At 44.4% G+C, this 24,824-nt stretch overlaps 1 protein-coding gene across 1 annotated transcript in view; it reads right to left on the reverse strand.

The window, feature by feature from the left end:
* Nucleotides 1-24,824, reverse strand: part of SFMBT2 (Scm like with four mbt domains 2) — a 113,135-nt gene that overhangs the window by 83,043 nt on the left and 5,268 nt on the right. Inside the window, exons 2-4 of the mRNA XM_035335241.1 lie at nucleotides 17,320-17,489; nucleotides 11,924-12,018; nucleotides 8,517-8,757 (exon numbers count right to left, since the gene is read on the reverse strand). Coding sequence (XP_035191132.1) covers nucleotides 8,517-8,757; nucleotides 11,924-12,018; nucleotides 17,320-17,425 — 442 coding nt within the window. The 5' untranslated portion in view covers nucleotides 17,426-17,489. The remainder of the gene's footprint in view (nucleotides 1-8,516; nucleotides 8,758-11,923; nucleotides 12,019-17,319; nucleotides 17,490-24,824) is intronic.

Consider the following 24,824-nt stretch of genomic DNA (forward strand, 5'->3'; position numbering starts at 1 on the left):
GGCACTTGAAGGGCAAGCAGGCGATCAGGCCCAGTCAGCATGGGTTTATGGAAGGCAGGTCCTGCTTGACAAACCTGATCTCCTTCTATGACAAAGTGTCATGCTGGGTGGACGAGGGAAAGGCTGTGGATGTGGTCTACCTTGACTTCAGCAAGGCTTTTGACACCGTCTCCCACAGCATTCTCCTCAAGAAACTGGCTGCTCTTGGCTTGGACTGGCGCACGCTTCGTTGGGTTAGAAACTGGCTGGATAGCCGGGCCCAGAGAGTTGTGGTAAATGGAGTCAAATCCAGTTGGAGGCCAGTCACTAGTGGCGTCCCCCAGGGCTCGGTGCTGGGGCCGGTCCTCTTTAACATCTTCATCAATGATCTGGACGAGGGCATTGAGTGCACCCTCAGTAAGTTTGCAGATGACACCAAGTTAGGTGCGTGTGTCGATCTGCTCGAGGGTAGGAAGGCTCTGCAGGAGGATCTGGATAGGCTGCACCGATGGGCTGGGGTCAACTGCATGAAGTTTAACAAGGCCAAGTGCCGGGTCCTGCACCTGGGGCGTAATAATCCCAAGCAGAGCTACAGGCTGGGAGATGAGTGGTTGGAGAGCTGCCAGGCGGAGAAGGACCTGGGAGTGATAGTGGACAGTCGGCTGAATATGAGCCAGCAGTGTGCTCAGGTGGCCAAGAAGGCCAACGGCATCCTGGCTTGTATCAGAAATAGTGTGACCAGCAGGGCTAGGGAGGTGATCGTCCCCCTGTACTCGGCTCTGGTGAGGCCGCACCTCGAGTACTGTGTTCAGTTTTGGGCCCCTCGCTACAAGAAGGACATCGAGGTGCTTGAGCGGGTCCAAAGAAGGGCGACGAAGCTGGTGAGGGGCCTGGAGAACAAGTCCTACGAGGAGCGGCTGAAGGAGCTGGGCTTATTCAGCCTGGAGAAGAGGAGGCTCAGGGGTGACCTTATCGCTCTCTACAGATACGTTAAAGGAGGCTGTAGAGAGGTGGGGGTTGGCCTGTTCTCCCACGTGCCTGGTGACAGGACGAGGGGGAATGGGCTAAAGTTGCGCCAGGGGAGTTTTAGGTTAGATGTTAGGAAGAGCTTCTTTACTGAAAGGGTTGTGAGGCATTGGAACAGGCTGCCCAGGGAGGTGGTGGAGTCACCATCCCTGGAAGTCTTCAAAAGACGTTTAGATGTAGAGCTTAGGGATATGGTTTAGTGGGGACTGTTAGTGTTAGGTTAGAGGTTGGACTCGAGGATCTTGAGGTCTCTTCCAACCTAGAAATTCTGTGATTCTGTGATTCTGTGATTCTAAGTCAGTTTGACCAAAAACTCAATAGTGAAGTACAAAGAGTGACCTCAGTTTGATGGGGTGTCACCCTAGGAGAAATATTCCTCTCTGCAGAGAGCCTGACAGCACCCCACCTACACACACCTAAATAAACCACAGGGGCACTGCAGAGCCAAGGCTGGGAGCCTGACAGGAGGTGTCTTCCCTTAGGACCACCTTCACCACACTCCCAAAAAACTCAAACCAAAAAAATATATGCTTAATCAAATAGTTATTTTTCCCCCTCAATAACCTGCATCACCACAGTCCAAAGCTAAGGCCAGAACAGCATACACCTCATTTCCCACTCAGCGTTTCTTTGTCCGAGTCTCACACCAGAAATACCAGGAGAAATCATTTACTCCCAAGCCCACCTTACAAACCAGGCTGCACTTCATCCCTACAAGGTTCTCTGCAATTCTGCTTCTAGACTTGAAAAATAATATTAAAAGGAAAATCAAAAAATAATAAAAAGGTTGACTTCAAATAATCAAATAATAATATATATTAAAAAAAAAAAAAAAAAGTTGAGTAGAGCTGGAGATGCTCAGAAACCCTACATTTAATGAAATCAACAACTCAAATGTTTTGCAGGGCCTGTCCCACTGGCCATCCTGTGCCACATTTGCACAGTAGCTCAATGATTACTTATGTTCCCAAAAGACACACAAGGACCTATCACGCTTGGTTTACCCCAGAAGGGCCTCATTTGGCAATATGAAGTCTCTCGAAAGTAACTAAAGCCAACACCACGTGTAAAAGATTTGCAGCTCCACACAGTAGCAAAAAGACTATTTTTGCAATCAAGACAACATTATCCTGACACCGCACGAGAAATGGGCTAACTCTTGAATTTTCACACCCCAGACTGAGCCATCTGACTCTTGTCAAGGAAGGGAAAGAAAAACTCCCGTGGGTGCTGTAATGAAAATATTTTCTTCTCAGGAGCCAGAATGCAAGGGGCTGCGTGGGGCCGGCAGGGAGATGCTGAGCCAGGATGCGCTCCAGTGATCTCCAGCTGCTGCAAGCTCCCAAGAGGCAACGGAGGCAACTTACACCCTCCCACTAGGGCAAATTTCAGCCCAAACACCCTCAGCTCTTCAGCCAAGGCTAGCATTATATTTACCTCCCTTTCTCTCCTCCCTTCTGCCATCATTAGGAGAGCAAAGAAAAAAAAATGCTATTTTTTTACATGCTCATTAAGTATGATCTGCTAAATGCTCTATGCCAATGCATAAAGCTGCCTACTATGCTAATAGAATATTTAATTGACATTTATTTGCTGACTAGTTATTTATGCTAACGTCACCCCTGCATAATTAATACTCTGCTAAAGTTGACTTGAAAAGCACACATAAAACACTGCACTAGGAGTCATTTGCAGTGTTTAAAATAAAGAAATCCTGCAATCTATTTACATTAGGTTAGTCTAAATTTGGTTTTGATGGAATAAGAGGATAAAGATTAAGCAAGATATTTTTTTAAAAAAAATCTATATACTACTTTAGAAATATCCACAGTCTTTCACAGTACAACCTGCCAAAGAAGATTTCCGAGTTTCATTTCACTTGGCTCGAGGGCCCGGTTCTTAGCGGATGTAAAACAGCATAAGCTCAGTGAATGCCTACTGATTTTCTCCAGCCTCGAGCTCTTAGGAAGTAATATTTCAGGTGAGCCTTCAGTGAAAGAGGTAAAGCAGAGCCAGATCTGCTCTCAATTATACCAGTTGAAAAGCAAACTCATCTGAGATAAGTCAGAGGAGGCGAGCCAACTCCTCAGAAAGATAAAGGAAGTCTGCCCTGCCCATCTGATCCCTCTACTTGCACTATAATCACTGAGCTGCAGGCATAGTCTAAGTTTTATTTCCTCTGGGATGAGATTACCAGGGGAAAGTTGGCTTCAGTTTAAAAAAACATCCATGATCGCCTTTTCTGAGAGCAGCTCTGAAGGCCCGTACCTATTTGCAGAAATGTTACCTCTGTCACCATAAAGAACCCTGTGGACAAGCTTTCTGAACACAAGTGATGTCCAAGAATGCGGTTGAAAGGCAAGTGACAGGGCCACATCTCCACCACCACCCACGAGCCTCAGCCCTGTCCCGAAGAAAAGCCTTCGGTGCCCATAGGGCTTCTTGAATGAAATCAAATCCACACTCTGAACACAAACTGACTAGTCAAAGATTGTTCTCTTTTTTCCTGCCTCGCCACCACCCCTTGCTGTTCTTTCCATGCCCTGTGCCCTATTTTGTCTCAATTCCATTATTTTCCATTGTACCCCAAACCTGGTGTCTGTTCTAACCATTACATCTATCGATTATTTCACTTGAACTCTAACAAAATGGGAAAACTGGCTCAAACATAATTTGTTTCTTTAATCTAGCCCACACGTTGTACACAAATGGGCTGTGCAATACCGCAGATCATCTTCTGACTTCGCAGAAGCCAGTGAGCCCTCAAGCCATGAATACTACCATGGCCAAACAGATCCACTTCTCTCCTCGCTCACAGCAAAGATCTCAAAGAGCAGGATTTAGCTCTTTGATAGACTCAGATAATGACTAAAAAAAGGGCTATTAAGATTCCTATCTGAAACCTGGAATCTGTAATTAGACCTCTCTATCAGTCCACAGCAGGACTGAAGTAGACACGTCACAGTGAGAAATGTCAACTTAAATGGGAGTACTATTGTCTTTTGAAGGCAACCCAGTCTTGTGTGTCACAAAAGTTTTATCTAATTTTTAATCCATACCCTGCCCACAATGCAACCCAGCACTTGGAAGCTGAGTGAAATTTCCCTCCTTTCACCTGGATCTAGAGTAAAAGTTAACCTGACCTGAGCAACGTACAAACACCTATTTTGAAAAGTGACAAAATGGTAATATATGCCTTCACAGAGGGCAGGCAAAATGCTTCATGTTCAGCACTCCCTATATTTTGCCTGGGAGCTCAGCACCATGGAAGGATTCATTACATCCCAGGATCAGGCTTTTGAGTTTTAATTCTCCTTATATTGGTGTAATAGAGAAGTAGAGGCTGTTTTCCTACACAGAACAATTGATTGCTGTGATCACCATATCCATGGCTAGATGGTGTTCTGAGATTTTCCCATCTGCACCAGTTCATTGTAAAACCAGCAATTAGACCTGGTTATCTCCTTGTTGTATTCCTTTACATCTCCAGCCTCCTCTGCCTCCTGGTTTACACTGTGAGCTGACTGGAGATCACCGTGTGGATCCACGCTCCGAAATGCCCCATTTGAATTTCCATCTGTCAATAACGCTAAAGCAAAACCACTGCAGCAATTACATGTGTACACAATAATCTTGTCGTCCAGTGTTTTTAGCGCATCCCAGAATGCATTAAGATAGTGCCAGGAGAGATTCGGCTCTGTTGGCTCAGCTGTAAACCTGCAATCTGTACAAAAACACCCAAGTGTCAATCAAAAGACGTTCCTGCTCTCCGCATGTTTCACAATGCATAATTTAGCTACTATGCTTGTCAGGTTCTCCACACTGCTCTTCTATCCGATGGTAAATGTGTTCATGAACCCAACTGTCATCAACAAAGGAAAACAGCACATGGAAATAACAGGCTAAAGGAGGCGAGAGACCTCTTTTCCTTTCTCTGTTGAGGGAATTACGAGTAAGGGAAAGTTTAGATAGACTTAAATTTTTAATGCTCAGCGAGTAAGAGATCCCAAGGGATGAAGGATATGAAACAACAACCGCATCGGCTCTGTGCTGAGGAGGAAGACGGAGCTTGGTAAAACACACAAAGCAATGAAGGAGCTGTCTCTGCTTCTATGCAAGCTGTTATAATGGGGCAATTTTAAGTAACTGATGGAAGTTCTACTTTACATCCCATACCTACGGTGCAGAAACCTAATTCCACCCTGCCACCACTCTCCTGCCACTGTCAACGAACTCTGAAGCACGTCACTCTTCCTCAAATGAATTACAGTTACTGAAAGGCCCTGCCAGAAAGGATGAAAATTTCAGACTCAACTACATCAGGCAGTACCTACCCCACCGGTTTACCCCATGGTTAATATGCAATAAAAAAGAAATCTCTGTCCCAGGACGTGACTTTAGAGCTGATCAGTGCCAAAGCTACAGACCATAAGGACAGCTTCACACTTGCCTCAGCTAGTTCATGAATAAACATCCAATTCATTCAAATGAGTTCTATATTAACTAATTTGAATAATTTTCATTTTGCTTTGAATGGTAAACAGATCTATTCTGCCAGGATAGTTGAGTTTGCAATTCAAATTACACACCGATTTGTAATGAGAAAAATATAATTAATGGCAAAGCTTGAAGTAACTACAATTTTACTCCTTTGATTTCCTGCAGGGAAGGGGGATGGAGGGTGAAGCTTGCAGGCACATGCACACTCACACCGTCCTTTGATATGCCAATACACTTTATTACAAACTGAAGCATTTGGGCCTCAGTCCTATTTTAGTGCATTATACCATAATGTCAGGGGAGGACATAACATGACTTGACATTATCCTTGCAGGCACCATGATGCAAAACTAACGTCACCCAATAAATAACAATGTAACAGTCTGTAAATTAAATGACTTCCTTCTATCAGGATCATAAACAATAATTATTTGGCAGCTGCCCCTTAAAAGCTCTGTATGTGCTGAACATTAAATCAAGCTCTATTGATTTGGTAAACTGAATGAGCCCATTTTCCATCTCTCTTTCATCTATTGAAATTCTCCATCCTATCACTTGTACCAGTGTTGCCTGGCATCACATTTACAAGACTCGCACTGATCAGTCCTATGTGGTTCCTAAGCAGAAACAAAGCATTGTACCAGTGCTAGTATTTTGCCCGCTAAGCAACTCCTTCTTGGCAAATATGCCTTTGGCTCCTGATTAAAAACAAACTTTAATGACAGGTAACTGGCCCTGCCCATTCTGTTTGCATGGTCTTGCCAACAGATACCCTCATTGTGATCAATATGTTCAGAAATGGGCCCCTAGAAAACGAGACCACACGATTCAGAGCTGCCTCTTTTTCTTCAAAAGGTATGACAACAAAGTAGTGTGCAATGCTAAAATGGCAGAAAACCTCAGTGGAGTTTATTGGGAATGACAGTTTCTTTTGTATCTATGCAAGGTCTCATCCTGCAGGTTTCACCAGATAAAACTCTCGGGAATGTAGTGAAGTTCAGCTCATTAAGATACAGTCATTGATCAGCAAAACAATTAAGCACAGGACAAACTTCAGACATCTGCATAGAATGAAGTCCAGCACTCATAAGCTACTTTCCAAAGCTGGCCAGAGCTCAGCTCTCCCTACAGCAGACAAGAGGCACTCCTGAAAATGTACCCTCCTCCTTGTAGTGTACCCATGGGAGCTACAATCTTTTCAAAGCCCACCTTTGCCCACAGGCCAAATCCCGTGAGCAAACACCCAGAGGAGCTCTGTGATTTATGAACTCAATTAGGACCTCTCTCTTTTCCAACAGAGAAGTCCTGAAGGCTCAGATGTTCCGGGGTGTTTTAGATGTCTCATTCCAAAACACAACTCAAGCTCTTAAATGCTTACATTTTACAGTGAGGGAAAAACAAAACAAGACAAACAACAACAAACCAGAAAACACACACCCAAAAAGCAGGAAAGTTTCCCAGATTTAATACTCTGGCATACAGTTACATCACCTGGACACAGGAGAAAGGAGCCATGACGCACTTCACATTTGCAGTCACTCAAGCATAACAGTTTACATGAAGTAGCCACAACCCAAAGAGCAGACTAACATTTCCATGAAAAGCAGTATGCCTCCAGTTATGAAACAATCATTATTTTCTATTACAACAGTCGATAAAATCTTTTACCCCTTGACCCTGGCATTTTGAGATTTAGTTTATGGCATTGTACACCCTTCTGGTAACATTGATTATAATCCACATAATAAAAGGCAGTTTGAGACACTAATAAAATTAAAAAATTAACCCCTCTTACATCATTTGACTTATTCCTAAGCCAACAGATTTCTCAGACATATTTAAGGTTTTTTGTTGTTGTTGCTGTTGTTTTTTAAGCAATCAATTTTCTGTTTATTCAAAAGGCAGTCAGATCCGATAAAAAAGATCACAGTTTAGCTCAGAGTTCAGCATATGCAAGGCAGGAATGAGCCTGTTTCTGCTCTAATCCACAGACTACAGCTCACTTCCAGAGGAACTGAGGCAACAGCTACACCAGAAGTCAGGCATGACACACAAATGGCACTTACACTTTTTCAACGGTCGTGTGAACAGCAAGTAGAAGAATGACTTCAGCAGACAGAATTCTTAAACGAGACTTTTCTCAAACACATTCACAAGCCGGAGGCTAAACATTCATCTCTTCTTCCCCTAGCCCAGAATAAACTGGATGTGCAGAGGGAATACATATGAGCAACGACGGCAAGAATGCCTCTGCTTGGAGCTACGTAGTGCTAAGAATGCACAGCTGTTCTGTTGCTGTCCACAGCAAAAATGTACAAACAAATAAACCCACCACATTATTTTTCTTAAGCATTGAGGATCAAATGTATTATTAAAAAACTGTTCCACATGGGATTTACAGCTCTTGAATTCAGCTTTTGTGCACCAAAGAGCAGAGAATCAGGACACACCTTCACTTTACGATGACCAAATTTTGCTATCTTTATTGATGTGTATCTACCATCGGAATTAAAAGCTGCAAGAATCTGGCAATAGAAGGTTTTAAACTTCCAGGGCAAAATATTTGAGTGCACAGCCAACTTCTGATTTTGGTTACACCCAAATATCTTGTTAATTCTAGTTTATCCTCACTCTGAATTTGGTCCTTCCTTTCTGCAAGGACAGGACAATTTTTTTGCTCTCACTGAAAGTCATGGCTTGGCAATTTAGCAGTGCATTTCTTTGTTAAGACAACCTCATCCAGAAGCTTCTTCTGTTCTTACCAGCGTGGCAACAACTCCTCACCTGGCAACTGACTGGCAAATTGAATCACCCACTGACCTATGAAGACACAGCCATGAAGTGCCGTACAATTTCAGTGGAATTCCATCACCCAACACCATTTGTTGGTGTTGCATCACTAAACACCACCCCAACACCACCCAACAAGCACCCGGAGCACTTGTTCCATGTTGACTGGAAGTCTGGAGACTAACCGTCAGCACGGCTCTACCAAAACACACAAAACTCACCATCCGGAGGCATCAGGACCTTATTATTCTGCGTACACCAGCCAACGGGGTGAAGGTCTGCTGTCATTACGTCACACCAGAAATCCGCCCTGCGGTCATCTCCATAGCCGCAGTAACGAAGCAGCAAGAGCTGTCCACATGTTGTAATGATCGTAGCCACCCAGTATGTGTCCGGATTGCTCTTGTTGGCCACTTCTAATTTCATCCCTGGTTGGAAACTGCTTTGAAGGCTGATTTCAACCTTACAGAATGAGAAAGGCATGGTGTTACTTTTCCTTCTTTACAGGAAGACTCCCTGTCTGACTAAGTAAGACAACACTGCCACTAAAGAACAGATCTGGGATAGGACATCAGTTGATTGGACTCCTTAATACAACCACCTCCTTCCCAGTCTGGGAAGGATCACTCCTACTTCACTAGTATGTACCCCATCATGCAAGGTCCCACATACTCCAAAGGGGCCCACCAGCAGTAGCAGCCTCAGGTGCATCACATCTGAGAGAGGGCTGGTAGTTGTCTTAGCATGATCAGTCTTTCTAATGCTTGGGAGAAAGGTGGGTCACCCTAGCGAGGTTCCATTTCCCACCCCACAGCTCCATCAGACATATCACACAATGCATGTGAGGTACAACAGGCAGGCACCGAGCACTTCTGGGAGTTAGGTCCAGCTATAAGAATTAGTCATATAACCACACTGAGGCACCTCTTCAGGTCTGAGAAGCATCAAAGGCTGAATGCTGTGCCAAGCAGACCAAGGAGAGCATTTCCACTAAATCCATCCCCACCATCTCAAAGCATAACCAATTCATTCTCCCAGCACCCTGGTAAAGGTAGGATCCACAGCTGAAAGAAGCAAAGGGCTTGGCGTCACTGTCCTGCCATCTGATGGAGAGGTCAATTCCATTCATCTCAGCAGTGACTGGTCACTATTAACCTGCCCAAGGACACTGAAGGTGCCACTGCATCTCTTCTGGGACACTGCAGGGACTTCTATGGGCACATCACAGCCAATCTTCCAAGGGCCAGTGGGGTGTCTCCCGCTGCTGTTGGTACAGAAGAGGTAGATGCCGGTCCACTGGTTCAGATGCCAGCTTTGTCTTCAGAAGTCCTTCCAAAATGGAGCCTGTGACTCCCTATGAGATGCTTAAGGATGGATTCTTAAAGGTCTCTAAGTACATTATCTCCTACTGAAACTAGAGAGATTTTAAAATCTGGTTTAAGCCTGTCTCTGATTTAGTTCTCATTTACATGACAGGTTAAAATGCCTCTTCTGCTCACAGAGATAAATATATTACAGTTTATATAGCCACCTGCAGACTCATACTTCAGCTTCCCAAGCTGCAGAATTTAAAAAAAGCTCCTCTGGAACATCTAGCACTCCCTCGCTTGCCCCACTCCAGTTTATGACACGAGTGGTGGCCAGCCAAAGCCATACATTATTTGCAGGTTATAACACTCCACATGCCTTTAGTTGTACAGGCACTTCCATCAGCATTACTGTCTGAGTCAGAACAGCTGAGGTTGGAAGGGACCTCTGGAGATCATCTAAAACTGAGGAAAATCTGTGACATTTACTACTTTAGTCATAAGACAGGATCTTATTTCTTGTGATGCTCAGGGTCCTCAAGAATAATCCAGGATACATGATCATCTGTGGTTTCTCTCCTTGCTCTCACCATGAGTAAGGACCAAGGCAGTATACTTGAGGCAAGAGACTTGTGAATGGAAATCACACAAACTCGGGACAAAACAGATAATCTAATCTTCTCTGAGGGCCTTCCAATTCCTGGACAACCCAATTTTTTGGAGGATGAAGTTCCAGACTGTGAAGCATAGACATTAAGGACAATTCTCAGCACTAATTTGTATCACATCAACAGTCCTAGGTGCAGGATCAGCAGGATGAGACAAGCATCTCCACACAACTAAAGAAATCTATAAGGTCTTCATGAAGCACAGAACTTCCACCTGGATCCAGTATTTGAATTAAAGCCCAGACCAGAATGGTGGGACAAGATGCTCTTTCCAGACAGCTACTGAACCAAAGAAAAACTACAATAAAACTTCACCATCGTCCTGTAATTCTCCAGTATAGAAAATTACAGTCCTTCATCCTGCAATACTCTACTGCTGTTAAAATGGAAACAAAATAGGTAATGGAGGATTGTATGATTTTTTTTTCAGATGTAGACAGGAGAAGAGGCTTTTCATCACTGCTGCTCCTTACTTCCTCAAAACAAATCAAGAAGGCACCTGAAGAAAAAGGTAACTTAGTGACGTGAAGGCAGTTATCAAAATAGAAACTAATTCTGAAGTAGCAACAGATTCTTCGGGGAACTTCCTTCTCACTGCAGCACGATGACACAGCTCTCAAAAAAAAAAAAAGTCTCTGCCAGCAACCAGACTCAGTTTAAGCCAGCTGAGAGCATCACAGCTAAAAGCCCTGTCTTCCTGCTTAAGATGCCCACATCCTCCAGAGCATTCATGCATTCCTTTGACTATGATGAACCCGTACATCAGTTTCAGTTCTGTCCACATCCTTGCATAAAGGCAGGCTATGAACAGCGCACAGGTGGGCTGAACAGAAGAGCTTAGACAACTGGATGTAGATGGAGAAATTGGTCCCATACAACAAGATCTTTGACTGTGATGGGCTCTGCTTGAAGACTCCTTCTTCAAAGCATGCTCCAGTCTTCTCCAGCAGTCAAAATTGCAGACTTTGGATATTACTTCTGCTAACATGGATCAGAGGCACAGACCATGCTGTAAGTACCAGGGCATATCCAGGACTCCTTCATATCTGCACAAGCCATGTGCACCCTGGAGGGTTATCTACCCAAGCGTTTGGCTCCCACACTCCTGAGGGAGCATTTCCAGGAAGGAGGCTGCGAGATGGCTTCCTCTAGGCCATGCTGGACTGTGATGCTGAGTGACCCTGCTAGTCAGGAAATCATGCACTGAGAGGTCACCTTCAGAGAAGTAAAACACTCTTGTGAGATCAATCTCTATGAGTTGGCATGAATAGCCATAAATTAAAAAAGGAAAGGAGAAAGACAGGAATGGAAAAAAAAACTGAGTACATTATAAACATTATGAAAACATGAATATTATAGAGCAACATAAGCCTTCATCAATGACCAATCTGACCCCAGGGCAGATGACACAGTGCCCTGAGTTGTGACTGCAGGCAGTGCAGGCAAACTGATGTCACCAAACACCAGTCGGATGGCCAGGAGCTGCACAGACACCAAGCAGCACTCAGCCTTGTTCCCATGCAGGCTGTCACATCCTCAGAGGGCCAAATCCTGCCCCAAATGGTCAGATCCCACTTCAGTTGTCCAGGAACCCCCCGAAAACCAGAAGAGGGAACAGGCCCAATGCTCGTGAAGCGCAGCCGAAGCACGTACGTGTTTGAAGGAGGTGTGGGGAGCAGCACTGGCTCCTGTTTCTTCCAGGAACTCATCCCAGTTGAAGTCTGCATCCTCAATGCTGGAGCCCTCATCTGCTCAAAATAAAAAAAAAAAAAAAAAAAAAAGAAGAAAAGAAAAAATAGAAAGAAAGGAAAGCAGCCTAGAACACAGCCAAAGAAGGCAAAAGTTATGTCAGAGAGTTCAGGGTGAGAATAGCAACCGATCTAAACATCAACACAAGGGAACACAGAAAGCTTGTTTAAAGATCTGTGTTTAGCCAGTTTGACCGGCTCTGATTACACTTTCAGCAGATTTGGGGACTTCAGCAGCCACCACTGTGAGACCAGAAGTGACTCTGCTTTCACTGCCGCAGGGGAACAACCTCACCGTATTGTAACACAGACTTGTGCCTTTGCCACAAGGGAGCTGGCTGCCTGTCCACTATCTCTAGGGTGCAATGCCCCAGTCTTGGGATCCCCAGGACTGTGAATTACATCAGCACCCTGGTGATATTACTTGCTTCTGTTTGCTGAGCAGCCCGCAGAGCAAACACCCTGACCCTTGGGGCTGCAGAGACCCAATTTTGGTGCTGCCACCCTATCTGTCCTTGCTCAGCCTCCCTCTGTCCCAATACATCAGCCAAGACACCCATGGGACCATTCCACCAGGGTTACAGCTGCTTTCCCCCTAAACCTCCTGCACCACTCATGAAACTGCTCCCTGCATTTCTCCTTGTCCCATTTCAGATTTGGGGTTCTGCATCATTCCTCCCCCATCCACAGCATTGCCCCACACATGATCCTTCCCCATAGCAAAGGAGCTGACTTTACTGCTCTTTCTTTTTGTACATCCACACCGAGCAGAGCAGAGCTGGGGCCTCAAACCATCACCAAAACACACAGCAATAATTAAAAATAAATCTTCCTTCACTTACAGAAAATCAGCCAAATCTGATTGTTTTCATTTTGTTCCCAGGCAATCTCACAAAGCCAGTTTCGTCCCCAGAGCAAAAATATTTACAGTCTAGCAATGAGCCCTTCGCAATAAGCATTTATCAGGCAAACTCTGTGAGACCCTTACCTGCCCAAACATTCATCAGCATGGTCATGATGTAATTAAAGTGACTCATGACAAACTGAATTAAGAAACCTCCCCAGACAGTTTTATGAAGAAAACAGCAGGATTAATTTATTGCAATTATTGCTACAGGTCTCCTGTTTTCAGGACTAGAAAATTATATTGTGCAATAGGAATCTCTCTTCATTAAAAGGGGAAGAAATAGGTTTTATTTGCTGCCCATGGAGCCAGACATATATGCAAGGGGAAAAAAATGTATCAGAGGAGGGGTTTTGAGTCAGAGCTGGCAGAGGGTAAAAGATTTGTCTGGGAGTTCAAAGAGGAGTGCTGAGCCATCATCACCCTTAAACACTGCACTCTGCTGCATCAAGCCCAAGGTCTGACTCCTTACTGCAAACTCAATTAACCTGCTTAAGTATGGAGATGTAAATCAACATTTACTCCCATGATAAGGTGGCTACCAGATGACTTTTCAACTCAGCTGGACAAGAAAGAGCCCAACCCCACGATAACAATCTAAAAGCAGACAAATTCGATGTAGAATAAGGGATGGGCTTTGTTTTGTGTAGTGCAATCGTTGCAAAAACCTCCAGGCAGAGAAACTGTCCCTATCTGAGATACTTGACCCAAAATGAGGGGTCTGTTCATTCTTGGCTGAAAGACAAGTCACAGCTTAGCCACGAGGTATGAACTTGGTGCAAAAATTGCTAAGACTTGCTCTCATCTATAACATGCAGGCAGGCAACTTCAACGATCAGAGAAATCTTTCAGCCTTAAAGTCTGCAACCCTGTGGAGTTAATGTTTTAGAGAAGAGCCAGGTTCAAAGATTTCAAAGGCTAGGACTCTACAAAAAAGTATGCAAGTCCATGAGTAGATAGTTAGCAGATACGGTTATCCAAAGCCTTAAAATTACTTCTGTGTTTAAGCAACTTTCTACCCTGAGCACCACAAATCCCAGTTCCACTAGAAGTCTATGAAGTCTGTATTACTATATCTGATGTGGAAAAGCAAAGGCAAAAAGCTAAAAGCCCATCTCCTAAAAGCACATCCCCTCTGCCTGGTTGCTCCCTGCTTTTGCATCCATCTGAGCCTGTGGTACTAGGATGGGCTGCTCAGAAACTGCAAGGACATCCCCTGAGGACATCTCCAGCTCAGCCCAGGGCTCACTCTCCTGCTCAGCTATTTCTTTTTTCAAAGCATGAGACTTTGATCAGGCTATGATGCTCTCTGTATGTTCTCAGTTTTCATTCCTTCTTTTTGTTCTAATCTTCTGGGTGAGTCCATACAAGTTTCTCCTTTTCTCCATCCTTCCTAAATATTCTTATGGAAGGGGTAATTACCAAAGAGCACTGGAAGCAGTATTTTTAAGCAGTTCATTATATATATCTTCAGCCCATGCAGGGAGCAATGTCTCCAGGGCGACAAAATCTTCTCCAGAATTTGGCAACAGTAAGTTAATTACGTTAGAGTTACAGATGCTAGTTATGGATGCAACAAGTCCTTTTACAATCTTATCACCCATGACCTACTCTGCCACGTGCCAACACAGAGCATCACTCGCCCTGCTGCTCCTGCAGCCTCACCAGCAGGTTCATTTACATGCAGTCCAGCAAAACTCACAACAGCATCTGTTTTCAAAATCAGCCAGATCTCTCTTTTCTAAACCCAAAGAGAGAGGCTCAGGCCCTGGCAGTGCTATTCCCCCAGTGATGAGAGCTGCAGCCTTCCCTCTCCATCAATCCATTTCTCTCCAACACATCTCCAGTCTGACTCCTCTACAGTGTTTTATCTGCAGACTTTATCAGGAAATTACTTTTACAAGGTTTGTAAAAATAATGTCAGAGAATTCATCAGCGTTTTATTTTCCCTCATTTTACCACACAAGATTGTGAAGGGACTATAAGCTTCTTTTTATTTTTTTTTTTATATTTGTTTAATAGATTCTGTTGCCTTTTAGAAATCTGGCAGGGGGTCATAGCATGGCCCAGGGGTCAGAGAAGCCCAAGGGACATGGGGTTACACTCCTAATCCCATCCACGTGTGTATTAATGGGACTGTACACAAGTCTCCTCACCCATCACAACACCCTTACCGATGAGGAGCACAGGACAGCCTTCACCAACCTATCTCAAGTTTCTGGAGATCCCCAGTTAAAAGGCAGACACAGAAAGGCAAAGGCCTTCCTAACATGTGACGACAACAATGGCATCCATTAAGTAATTATCGAAATCAAGTAATCAATTATCAAGTAATCAATTATCAAGTAATATCAAGTAATATCAATTATCAAGTAATTGATAATTATCTTGATACTTGATAATTATCAATTATCAAGATACTTGATATCTTGATATCTTGATATCTTGATATCTTGATATCTTGATATCAAGTATCAAGATACTTGATAATTATCAATTATCAAGTAATATCAAGTAATATCAATTATCAAGTAATCAATTATCAAGTAATCAATTATCAAGAAATCAATTATCAAGTAATTATCGAAAGTGATTATCTGTTCGTCCATTCCCAAGTCACACGCTCCAACAACAAAAGTCCTGGCTCTGCTGGAGAGATCCCCACAAGATGACAAATTTGGCATTAGGCCTATTTTACGTATCAGCTCCCTTTCCAATTATTGGTGCTTAGGCCCAGTGCTCTTTTTTAATGAGAGTCAAGGCTGGCTAGCCTACAATACGGTGATGTGTAAACAAGCCTAGGATGGCAAATAAAATCAACCAGTCATTATCTCTGAGACTCTCAATGGCTTTAAAGTGCTCTGTGGTCCTCCATGCATTGACATGATAAAAATGCAACTATTCCAGCTGTTATCAGCCTCCCAGGACGTCTGGCTACAGGATGTAAAGGGAATAAAAGACCCCAAACCTGTGGCTCCAGAAGCACATATTTTTCCCAGGCTTACCTGAAGGAGAACAATTTTGGAAATTTAAAGAGTTTGTGGTAAAATTGTTAAGCCATCTTATTTACAGGCACACAGATGCATTTGTGACTTTGGTCACTCACAAAGAACTGAAAGGCAACATGATTTAGCAATTAACATACCAGATGAGGGTTTGGGGCCTGCGGGGGGGAAATCCTGATCAGCAACAAACCTCCTGAATGGTCATGGGAGTGTCACCAAGACCCTTAACCTCAAAGAGATCCAGGGGCCAGATCCTGTCATTCCAAAACCAACGTCTATAGTTGGCCAACTGCATCTCACCCTAGGGGATCCCACTTCTTTCACATGGATATAAATGGGTCTGGAGGTGACAAGATAAGGCTGCAGGTGTCCTCTCTGGAAATGTCTGAATTAAGGAACATGAATCCCACCTTGAGACAGGGATCCACCTCACGCAGGCAAACAGGATCAAGATGTTCCCCTCTGCTCCAGCCAGGGTTAGTTTTTTGTGTTTTTTTTTTACCCTCGCTGGTGAAAAAGCAGACAGCTCAAGATGGTGCCTCAACCAAAAGGCAACCCAGTACTGATGTACTGATGTTAAAACAGGATGACTTGCTTTCTGGAGCTACATCTCTCTCTTCACTGGCGATGACTAGATTTTTTATTTATTTTTTTAAGTGTCTTAAGGCATCTCAACTCCAAATGATGCTCAGCAGTCATCTCTATGTGTCACCCTAGGGAAGTGGAGCTCTCTTTCATGTCTATAGGGAGCCCAATGTGGTACTTATGTTCTTACCTGAACTAACATTAAGAGTGTCCTATTTCTTTCACGTGGGATGAATCTTAACACACTCCCCCAAATTTCTGGGATGCTAAGGGAGAAACAGTGAGAAGTGGACCAAAGGCAGAGCTTTGGAGCTTGACTTGAGCACAGCGCTACCAGCGAAGCACAAGACAGCACCACCTGAGAGAACAGATGCAAATGGCGCTGAAGGCAAAGCATGCAGAGTTTTAAAACTTTCACCCCACCACTGCTACCACTGCTTTTGAGGAGTGTTGGATCAATGATTCACCACTGGTGGTGGCACCTATTTGTATGTAAGGACAGGAAAAACACAATACGGTGTCCTGGGAAAGGTCTTCCTCTGCTTTTTATTTAAAATCAGAGTAGCTGATATGTACTGTAGAAAAGATCAAGTAGCAGAAAAGCTGAAACTTCCCAACCCATCAGCCAGGGATCCACTTTAGCACTCCTCAATATTGGACACACAGTCTTGTCCAACCCCCAAGACTCAAAAAAGGCCATCAAGCCATACAACTACCTGTAATGGTCCCCTGGTAACACGACTGCCCTCGCCCCTATCGGTGGTCAGTGACCATGTAGATAACCCCTGATGGTGGAGGAGAGCTCACCTGAATCAAACTGCTCCTGGTCACCGTTGGCTGGGCTCTGACCCTTCTCTGGGGAGAGATGCTGGGTCTCTTGCATGTCGGCATTGAAGGACGCCCTTGTGTCCATGGTTCAGAGGAAGAGTCCTTCCCTTCCTAATTCATCCTGCAGCAGGGAGTTCCTAGAGCACAAACTAAATAAATAAGAAACAATGGGTGATTTGTTTTGCCTACATCAGCGGATGCAGGCAGCCTTTCCTAACAGGTTTCAAGTTATTCTGTGCTAATCATAACCGTTCAGTCCTCAGCTCCCTCTTCCAAGGTGGAGGCTGGATGAGGAGCCACAGCAGAGGACACTTCCCCTTAGAAGCAAAAATAACTACAATAACAACAGAGATGACAGTGTGGTAATAAGCAACATCCACAATATTCAACATAAAGATTCACCTCTCAAAGTTCAGTCCAGATCAGTGTTGCCAACTCAGAGAAAAGGACAAGCCCATAATGTGACACAATCCTTGGACAAAAAGAAGTCACCCAAGCTATGCCAGTTCAGCCCTCCCCCAGCAAGTCAAGCCCATGGCTTCCAACCTTTTTTGATGGCTAACACAGAGTGATCTATATCTCATTTCATAAATATTCAAATTTCTGAAGGGGGAGATTTGCACTAAAAAAGCAGAGCAAATAATGAAGGGACAATACTTGAGAGAGACTGGAAAAACTCTATAAAATGAAGTTTAACATGGTTTACACAGATACCAGAATGAAATAGTGCTAGCCACAACTGGTTTTTAATGTAGGCTGATCTAAGGGAACTGCACCAATTAGTACCACCCAAGGTAGAAAATATTAACTCAAGTGTAGTTTGGGTCATGTTGGCAGAAGAGATTCTTGCAAAAGAAATGAACATAGTAAGAATATAACAGGATAAAAACACAAAGAGATGAAAAATGATATGAGAAAGGAAATACAGACTGACTAGATCTTGAATCAGATACCAGACTAAATGAGAACTGTATTTCCAGCAAGAGCAAGCCACCAGACAAGCAATACCCAGAGATACACCTTTAGGAGTAGATAAAAAAAAAGAACTCCAAAGTGAGCTTTTCAGTAAAACTCACCAAGACGGTGATGAATTACAAAGTGTCAAAGGAGGGCTGAAAAAGAGAAACCAAGAGTGTGGGTTATGGGCACAGAAGGAACCAGCTATTCACACAAGATATGCTAAAGTGAAGACAGATGGTAAGCAAGGTGTGTGTCCAGAATATAGGATGTGGAGGACGGGTGCTGCTTATTAGTGGATGCCTCCAATACCTGCATGAAAGTGAGGACTATGCTGGCAGCACCAACACCAAATGTCTGCAAGAAGCATGACTAAAACTAAGAAAATAGTTTACTGCCAGAGGCCAGGCAAAGCAGGAGGTAGTAAGAGTGTAAAAATATTATGGGATTTTTTCCAACTTTTACTACACAGGAAGCATATTCAGGAAGACCAGATACAGTGGTTATAAAATAGAACAAGAGTGGTTTGTTGTTGATTTTTCATTCCCAGTTTTTAAGGCTGTTCCAATGAAAAATGTTAGGGAAAAAATGACATGTATGAGCAGTTACAGCAGGAACTGACAAAAATGAGGAGCATGTGAAGTGTAAGTGTAACTCCCATTAATTGCCTGCTGGAGTGATCACAACAGTATTGTGACCGCAATTAAACCACACTAAAGCCACACATGCTAAACAAAGCATCACTGATAGATGCAGATTACCAAGGAAGGTGGTTTGGGCAAAGTTAGATTTCCATCAGTGATTTGTGTGCCTCACCCTAAAGGAACCTACTAATGAAAAAAAAACAAGGGGGGGGGGGGGGGGAGATTGTAAACCTATTCAGTGCAATATATTTGCTGGTCTCTTTGCAAAGTGCTTAGTATACTTGGAGCACACCATAAATAATAATGATCACTTCCCCATTGCAATGGCCACTACAGCACTTTATCTTTATTCTTTGTTGACATGAGACTTGCTAATGAATTAAGTGTTTTATATACTATGAGTATTTTGAGTGCAGCTATCCTCAGAACATATATATCATTCATCCCCAGTGTATATTAACTTTCAATTAACCATGAAACAAGAAGCAATCAGTCTACTGAAAGTCAAAAATCACTTCTCCTTCAGTAGAGAATACTTCCGTAAATATCATTAATAATAAATTGGTTAAGTATCAGGATTTTACATCAAGCTTGTTAAATGCGAGAGGAGGGAACTGTCAGCAGAAGCTAAACCTTGGGCGGATTAGGCAGTTTTCATTTTTGCCTAGGACCAGACAGTGATGGAAGGTAATCTAGGTCTATTATAAAAAGAAACAAATAAAATAAAGAACAGAGAGAGATCAATTTAAACACAACAGATCAATCATCTTAAACAGAACTCTGGGGTACCAGTACAAATACCCAGAAGAAAGATAAGCTGTTTGATAGCATAGTTAAACCTTGTACCGTTCCGATGATGCTGACAGGGCAAAGTTAGGAACTTTCAGAAAGCTGAAGGTGTCCATTGAGACAGTATTTGCTGTTTCTTACACAGTCAAGCCCCAAATCTGCCGCCAGACCCATGAGAAGGGACTACTCCCCCGCTTCTGGGAATTTCCCCATCAGAAGTGGGAAATGGGTGGGAAAAGGAGCAGGAACCTGCCCTAGTGGTTGCAGCATGGGTGGGATAGATCCTCAGCAGCCACATCTGAGCTTGATTAAAAGGGGGTGATGCAGAGTCTCAGCCAAATTTAGCAATGTCATAGACATTCTTTTTTGTTTAATTCTACTTTAATATATTTTTTCTTTAAGCTATGGACAACTCTCTGGTTTTGAGATGTCTCACCGAGAGTATCCACGTTCCAAGAAAACTGGATCTGCCCGAGGCTATGGTTTATCTTCTTATTTTGGGAATAACTAGTTCATAGCTCGTGGTAGGAGGGCACTTGAGTATCCTCCCAACACCATACAAGACCAAACTGTGCAAACACAAGCTCCAAGATAGCCCTGAGCCTGAGCTGATACAACTAACTAGCAAAGAAAGCTGACATAGGGTATTAATTTTTCTCTTCTTATTAATTGCTGCTAATTAACACTTCAAACAGAGTCCCCAGCCATACTGTTAACAGCAGCATGCCGACCTGCCTGCCACCACCACCACCAAACAAGCACCACATGCTGCCTTTCGCTGATTTCCATCCATCCAAAGAAACATGTGTCTCAAATCAAGGACTACAAGTAAACCAGGAGACGGGAAACTACAGCAAAAGATGCTCAAGGTGACACTACATCAGGCAGGAACAGAAGGAAAGGGATTACAAAATGCAACTGAAAGAGGGAGGGGGAAAAAAGCCCCTGGTTGCAGATCCCTTGTTCATTGTGTTTGCACAGTGGTGGTTCGAACCGATCCGATGCTTCCCCCACGCAGCTCCCATTCCCCTGGTATTTAATTCACATCCAGACTTTTAATTCACAGGCAGGAAAAGCCAGCCAATATAAAAAAAGAATCTCTTTTATTTGCTTCTTCCCATGGCTGTCAGTCTTAGCTGCATCTTTATCTCAAACATGCTGCCTTGTCATCTCTATCAATATCGGCTCTTTGAATAAGCGCTGGCGTTGGCTTTCTCACACCATTTTACATTTCTTGTCCCTTGTGCGCTTCACTGTTTTTCTTTCCTTTGGAATAAGCCCCTGCAGGGAGAGGTCCACACACACACACACAAACCCAGCACCCTTGGGTTCTCCCTTGGACTTACTCCTGAAAAACTCACTTTCCCCCTCCAACAGGTGCTTGGTTAATAGGGCCTCACATAAAAATGGTAGGCTGCTGGAACAGAGGATGCAAAAGAGATCCTACATCCTTGAAACTTCCTATCTGGATAATTTATGTCCATCACTTTACACCAACATACTGCTGGGTCCTGAAGGGAGGAGAAGCACCAACCCCACTGCTTTCAGTGACTTGAAGGTCCCACCTCTCGGTGAGGGTGATGAGCATAACAGCCTTGCTGCATCTGCGGTGGGGCTGCCAGCATGGTCCCATGCCCTTGGTAAAGAGCCCCTAGATTTCATTTCCAGAGCTCAACCCTAGACATGCTGGTGGGATTTCTTTTACCTAGAACCTCCTTTACAGCTAGCTGAGAGAAACCTGCACAGGGCAGCTTGCAGGGCTGAAGCGAGACAACCTAAACTTGCACCACACCACCAGCCCTGGGGAGGGTCCCTGTGCTGGAACAGCACCTTGTAAGATTTTAGAAATCCGCTTGCAAACTCAAGGAGCCAAACAGCACTACCCCTGCATACAGAGCAGGGTGAACTCAGCTCTGTGGGATTAGGCCTAGGATGCAGGAAAGCCGACCACCTCAAGACCAATCTTGAATCAGGCTCTCCCCCCCGCCCTCTTAGGTGACCCATGAAGGCACCTTGTGACCCACGGGACACAGTATGAGACCAGTCACCACCCAGCAGTCAGGGTAAACAGGAATCAAGTTGATCCCCAGACCACCCTAAAGCATTCTCTTCCACTGCATTCCTTTTTAAAGGACTCACCCTTCACTGGGGTTCTGACCCAATACTGTGCTCCTTTCCCTGCTAGCCTGGAGATATGCACGTCCCAATGGATCCCAGCCCCAGTAAACGCTGGGCTCAGTCTCCTCAGGAGACATACTGCAAATCTCAACACATAACCTCTACGTTTTACAGCTCAGCTCAAGTCAACAATGCTTTCTGCCAGGTCTAGAAGTCTGGATGTGCAGTCTTTGCCTTAATGCAGGTGAGCTTTTCCAAAGCTCAGCGACCACCTCCAACAGCACGCAGGCAACCCAGGGCGATCAATGCGGTCTCCAGCTTCCCCCAAAAGCCAGCTCACAGGCAATGCTGCAAATCTCCCGTTTCATTTAACACAACGATGCCCACGACTAAAGCCGTGCCTGAGAAGAAAGCCTGCTCCTACAGGCAGAGGTCCCTAAATAAAACCATACTTCATGCAGGATTGCTAGTGGCAGCCTGCCACAATATTTACACCCCCCAAGCATCGGCACAATGCGAACGGAGGCTCGTTCAGAAGGGCTATTGAACACATCAAGGAGCAGCTTTCACCTCCCGGAGAAAGAGCCTGTCTCTCTTCTCAGACAAAGTACCAGTTGGAAACCTTTTAAGGATCACTTCTTCCAAATTCCTGTCCTTTCATTTATTTATTTATTTATTTGAGCGCTCCCCTCGCCCCACGTTTTCATTTATATCAAGTGACAATTTCTCCTTCGCGTTGAATGCCCCACAGGATTTGATTAGGGGCACATCACCGCTTTGAACAGCGCTGTGTTGGTGTAGATATACTATAAGGTGGAAGAAACAAATTTCACCTAATCCAGAGAACCAGAAATGTTCAAAAAATACAAATATGTAACAAGCAGCTGACTAGAGGTAGAGAATAATCTGTTTTCCATGTTCCTGGTGAATAGAACAGGAAGGCTTAGGTTTAAACTACAGGAGGAGGCATTTGGTTTGGGCACATGAAAGAAAATCACTAACAATGAATTTGGTGAGGAAGTGGAATAGACTGTGGGAAGGGCACAGGGCTCCCCTGATCTTTCCAGAGGGAGGTCTTGGTCCAGTTATTCTTGCTCTAGGGTTAGAGATGGTCTGCATAAGCCCTGGAGGCCCCTCCAGCCCTCCTGCCCCAGCCACTCTGTAGAGCTGATCTTTCTGCTCTGTCAAGCAGGGTATTTTATTGCACCTGTATCATTTGGGCACTAGCACGGAAAATAAACAATTAACCATGGAGGGAAAACATGCAAAAATGGGAAAGCAGAAGAATCATCGCAGTGGGGAGGGTCCAGATTTGGCATCCTGAAAGGAAAGAAGGATGGAAATTCAACTCTCTGCAGACACATGGTCAAAAAGGGATTACACGAGGTGGTGACAGGCCTCTGTAACTGAGCAGGTCCCTGCACTGCTCTCTCCTGCCCTGGTGCCAAATGCCTCGCACTTTGAGGCTGATGGAGACAGACCTGTTTCACTAGGCCATTTTCTCCTCCTCCCAACCCGGCACACAGCGGAGTCCAGGATACGCATGGAGATAAATAGCAGCGAGATAAGATGACAGAAAGTAAAATAAACCTAATTAGAGCAACTAACTTGTTTACAGTGAAAAGCCCTGCAGTATTAGGACTAAAAAAAAAAAAAAAAAGAGAGACAGATGAGAAGCAAGCACACGGATGTCTGGCTAAGGTACTCATCCCACTCTTAGCTGCCCTGTGCATAAATGCAGCCTAAAGACTCAGAGATAGACTTAAAGCAAAAACCTGCCATGGACTTCACCGAGGACTAGATCAAACCCCTGAAATCAAAAGCACTTTTCCCTTAAAGTTCCCTTCTTCCACCTGAGCTGGAAGGTTTATAACCAAGCACAGCATCACTGCCACATCTGTACCCCTGCCTGCTAACTCCGGACATCCCCACCTCGAGCATCCCATGGGTCACATGTGCAGGGCATGATCCTGTGCTCAGCAGGGCATGATCCTGTGCTCAGCTCCCACACCAGACACCTGGGGGGTGCCTCCCATGTTCAGGTGCTGATGGCAGGATCTGGCCCCAAACCACTTTTTTGTGGTGTCCCAAACAGCAAGACAAGCCAAGGGGGCACCTCTCCCCTGTGCTGCACTTGAATTATTTATGCTCATCCCAAGCAGCTGTAAAAATCCCCTCCTGCCACAGCACGGCTATTTTACATTTAACTCTCTTTGCAGAGAGTTAAATGCCAGCAGAAGGTGCCAGGACAGGGAGAGGGAGGTCGCCACGCACTAACCTTTCTCACTTCGAGTTGCCCCAGCACCTGGCTAGGTGACTGTCACCTTCTCCATGATTCAACAGGCAGTCCCCATGATTCAGCCCTACTTTGGTGTGTGCTTCCACACGTTCTCAGCACTCACTCAACACCAGCTGCCTTGGGAACACGGCATATTTAAGATTAAGCATCTTTTAAAGCGCTCGGCTGAATTAGGGCCATGGAGCAGACTCAGCTGACATCCCCAGCACTACCCTTTACAAAGGAAAAAAAAGAAAAAAAAAAAAAAACTGCGGGGAAGAAGCAGAGCAGCAACATCAACCATCTGCAGTGCCCCTTCTTCTGCCACCCCTGCGTCAGAAACAAGGAAGCCTTTTAGAGGGGTAAGACACGCACAGCTGCTTATCATCCCCAAACATCTCATTTAGCACCAGCCACGTGGACCAAAAAATAAGAAAAAATCAGCCAGACCCCCACAAAGGGACCAATCAGCCAAGTCACCAGAGGGAAACACAAAACATTGTCTTCATGGACTTAATTTAGGGCCCAATTCAGAAGCCCCTCACCAGCCAGAACTCCAATTGCCCGGGGCAATGAGTGCTGCCTTTTACATTGGCTGACTCCTGCAAGGCACCACATTCTCAATAAGTAAATAAATAAATAAAAATACACAAACTGGGAAAAAAAAAAAAAAAAAAAAAAAAAAAAAAAAAAAAAAA

Source organism: Oxyura jamaicensis, chromosome 1 (assembly GCF_011077185.1).
Source record: "Oxyura jamaicensis isolate SHBP4307 breed ruddy duck chromosome 1, BPBGC_Ojam_1.0, whole genome shotgun sequence".
Taxonomy (NCBI): Eukaryota; Metazoa; Chordata; class Aves; order Anseriformes; family Anatidae; genus Oxyura; species Oxyura jamaicensis.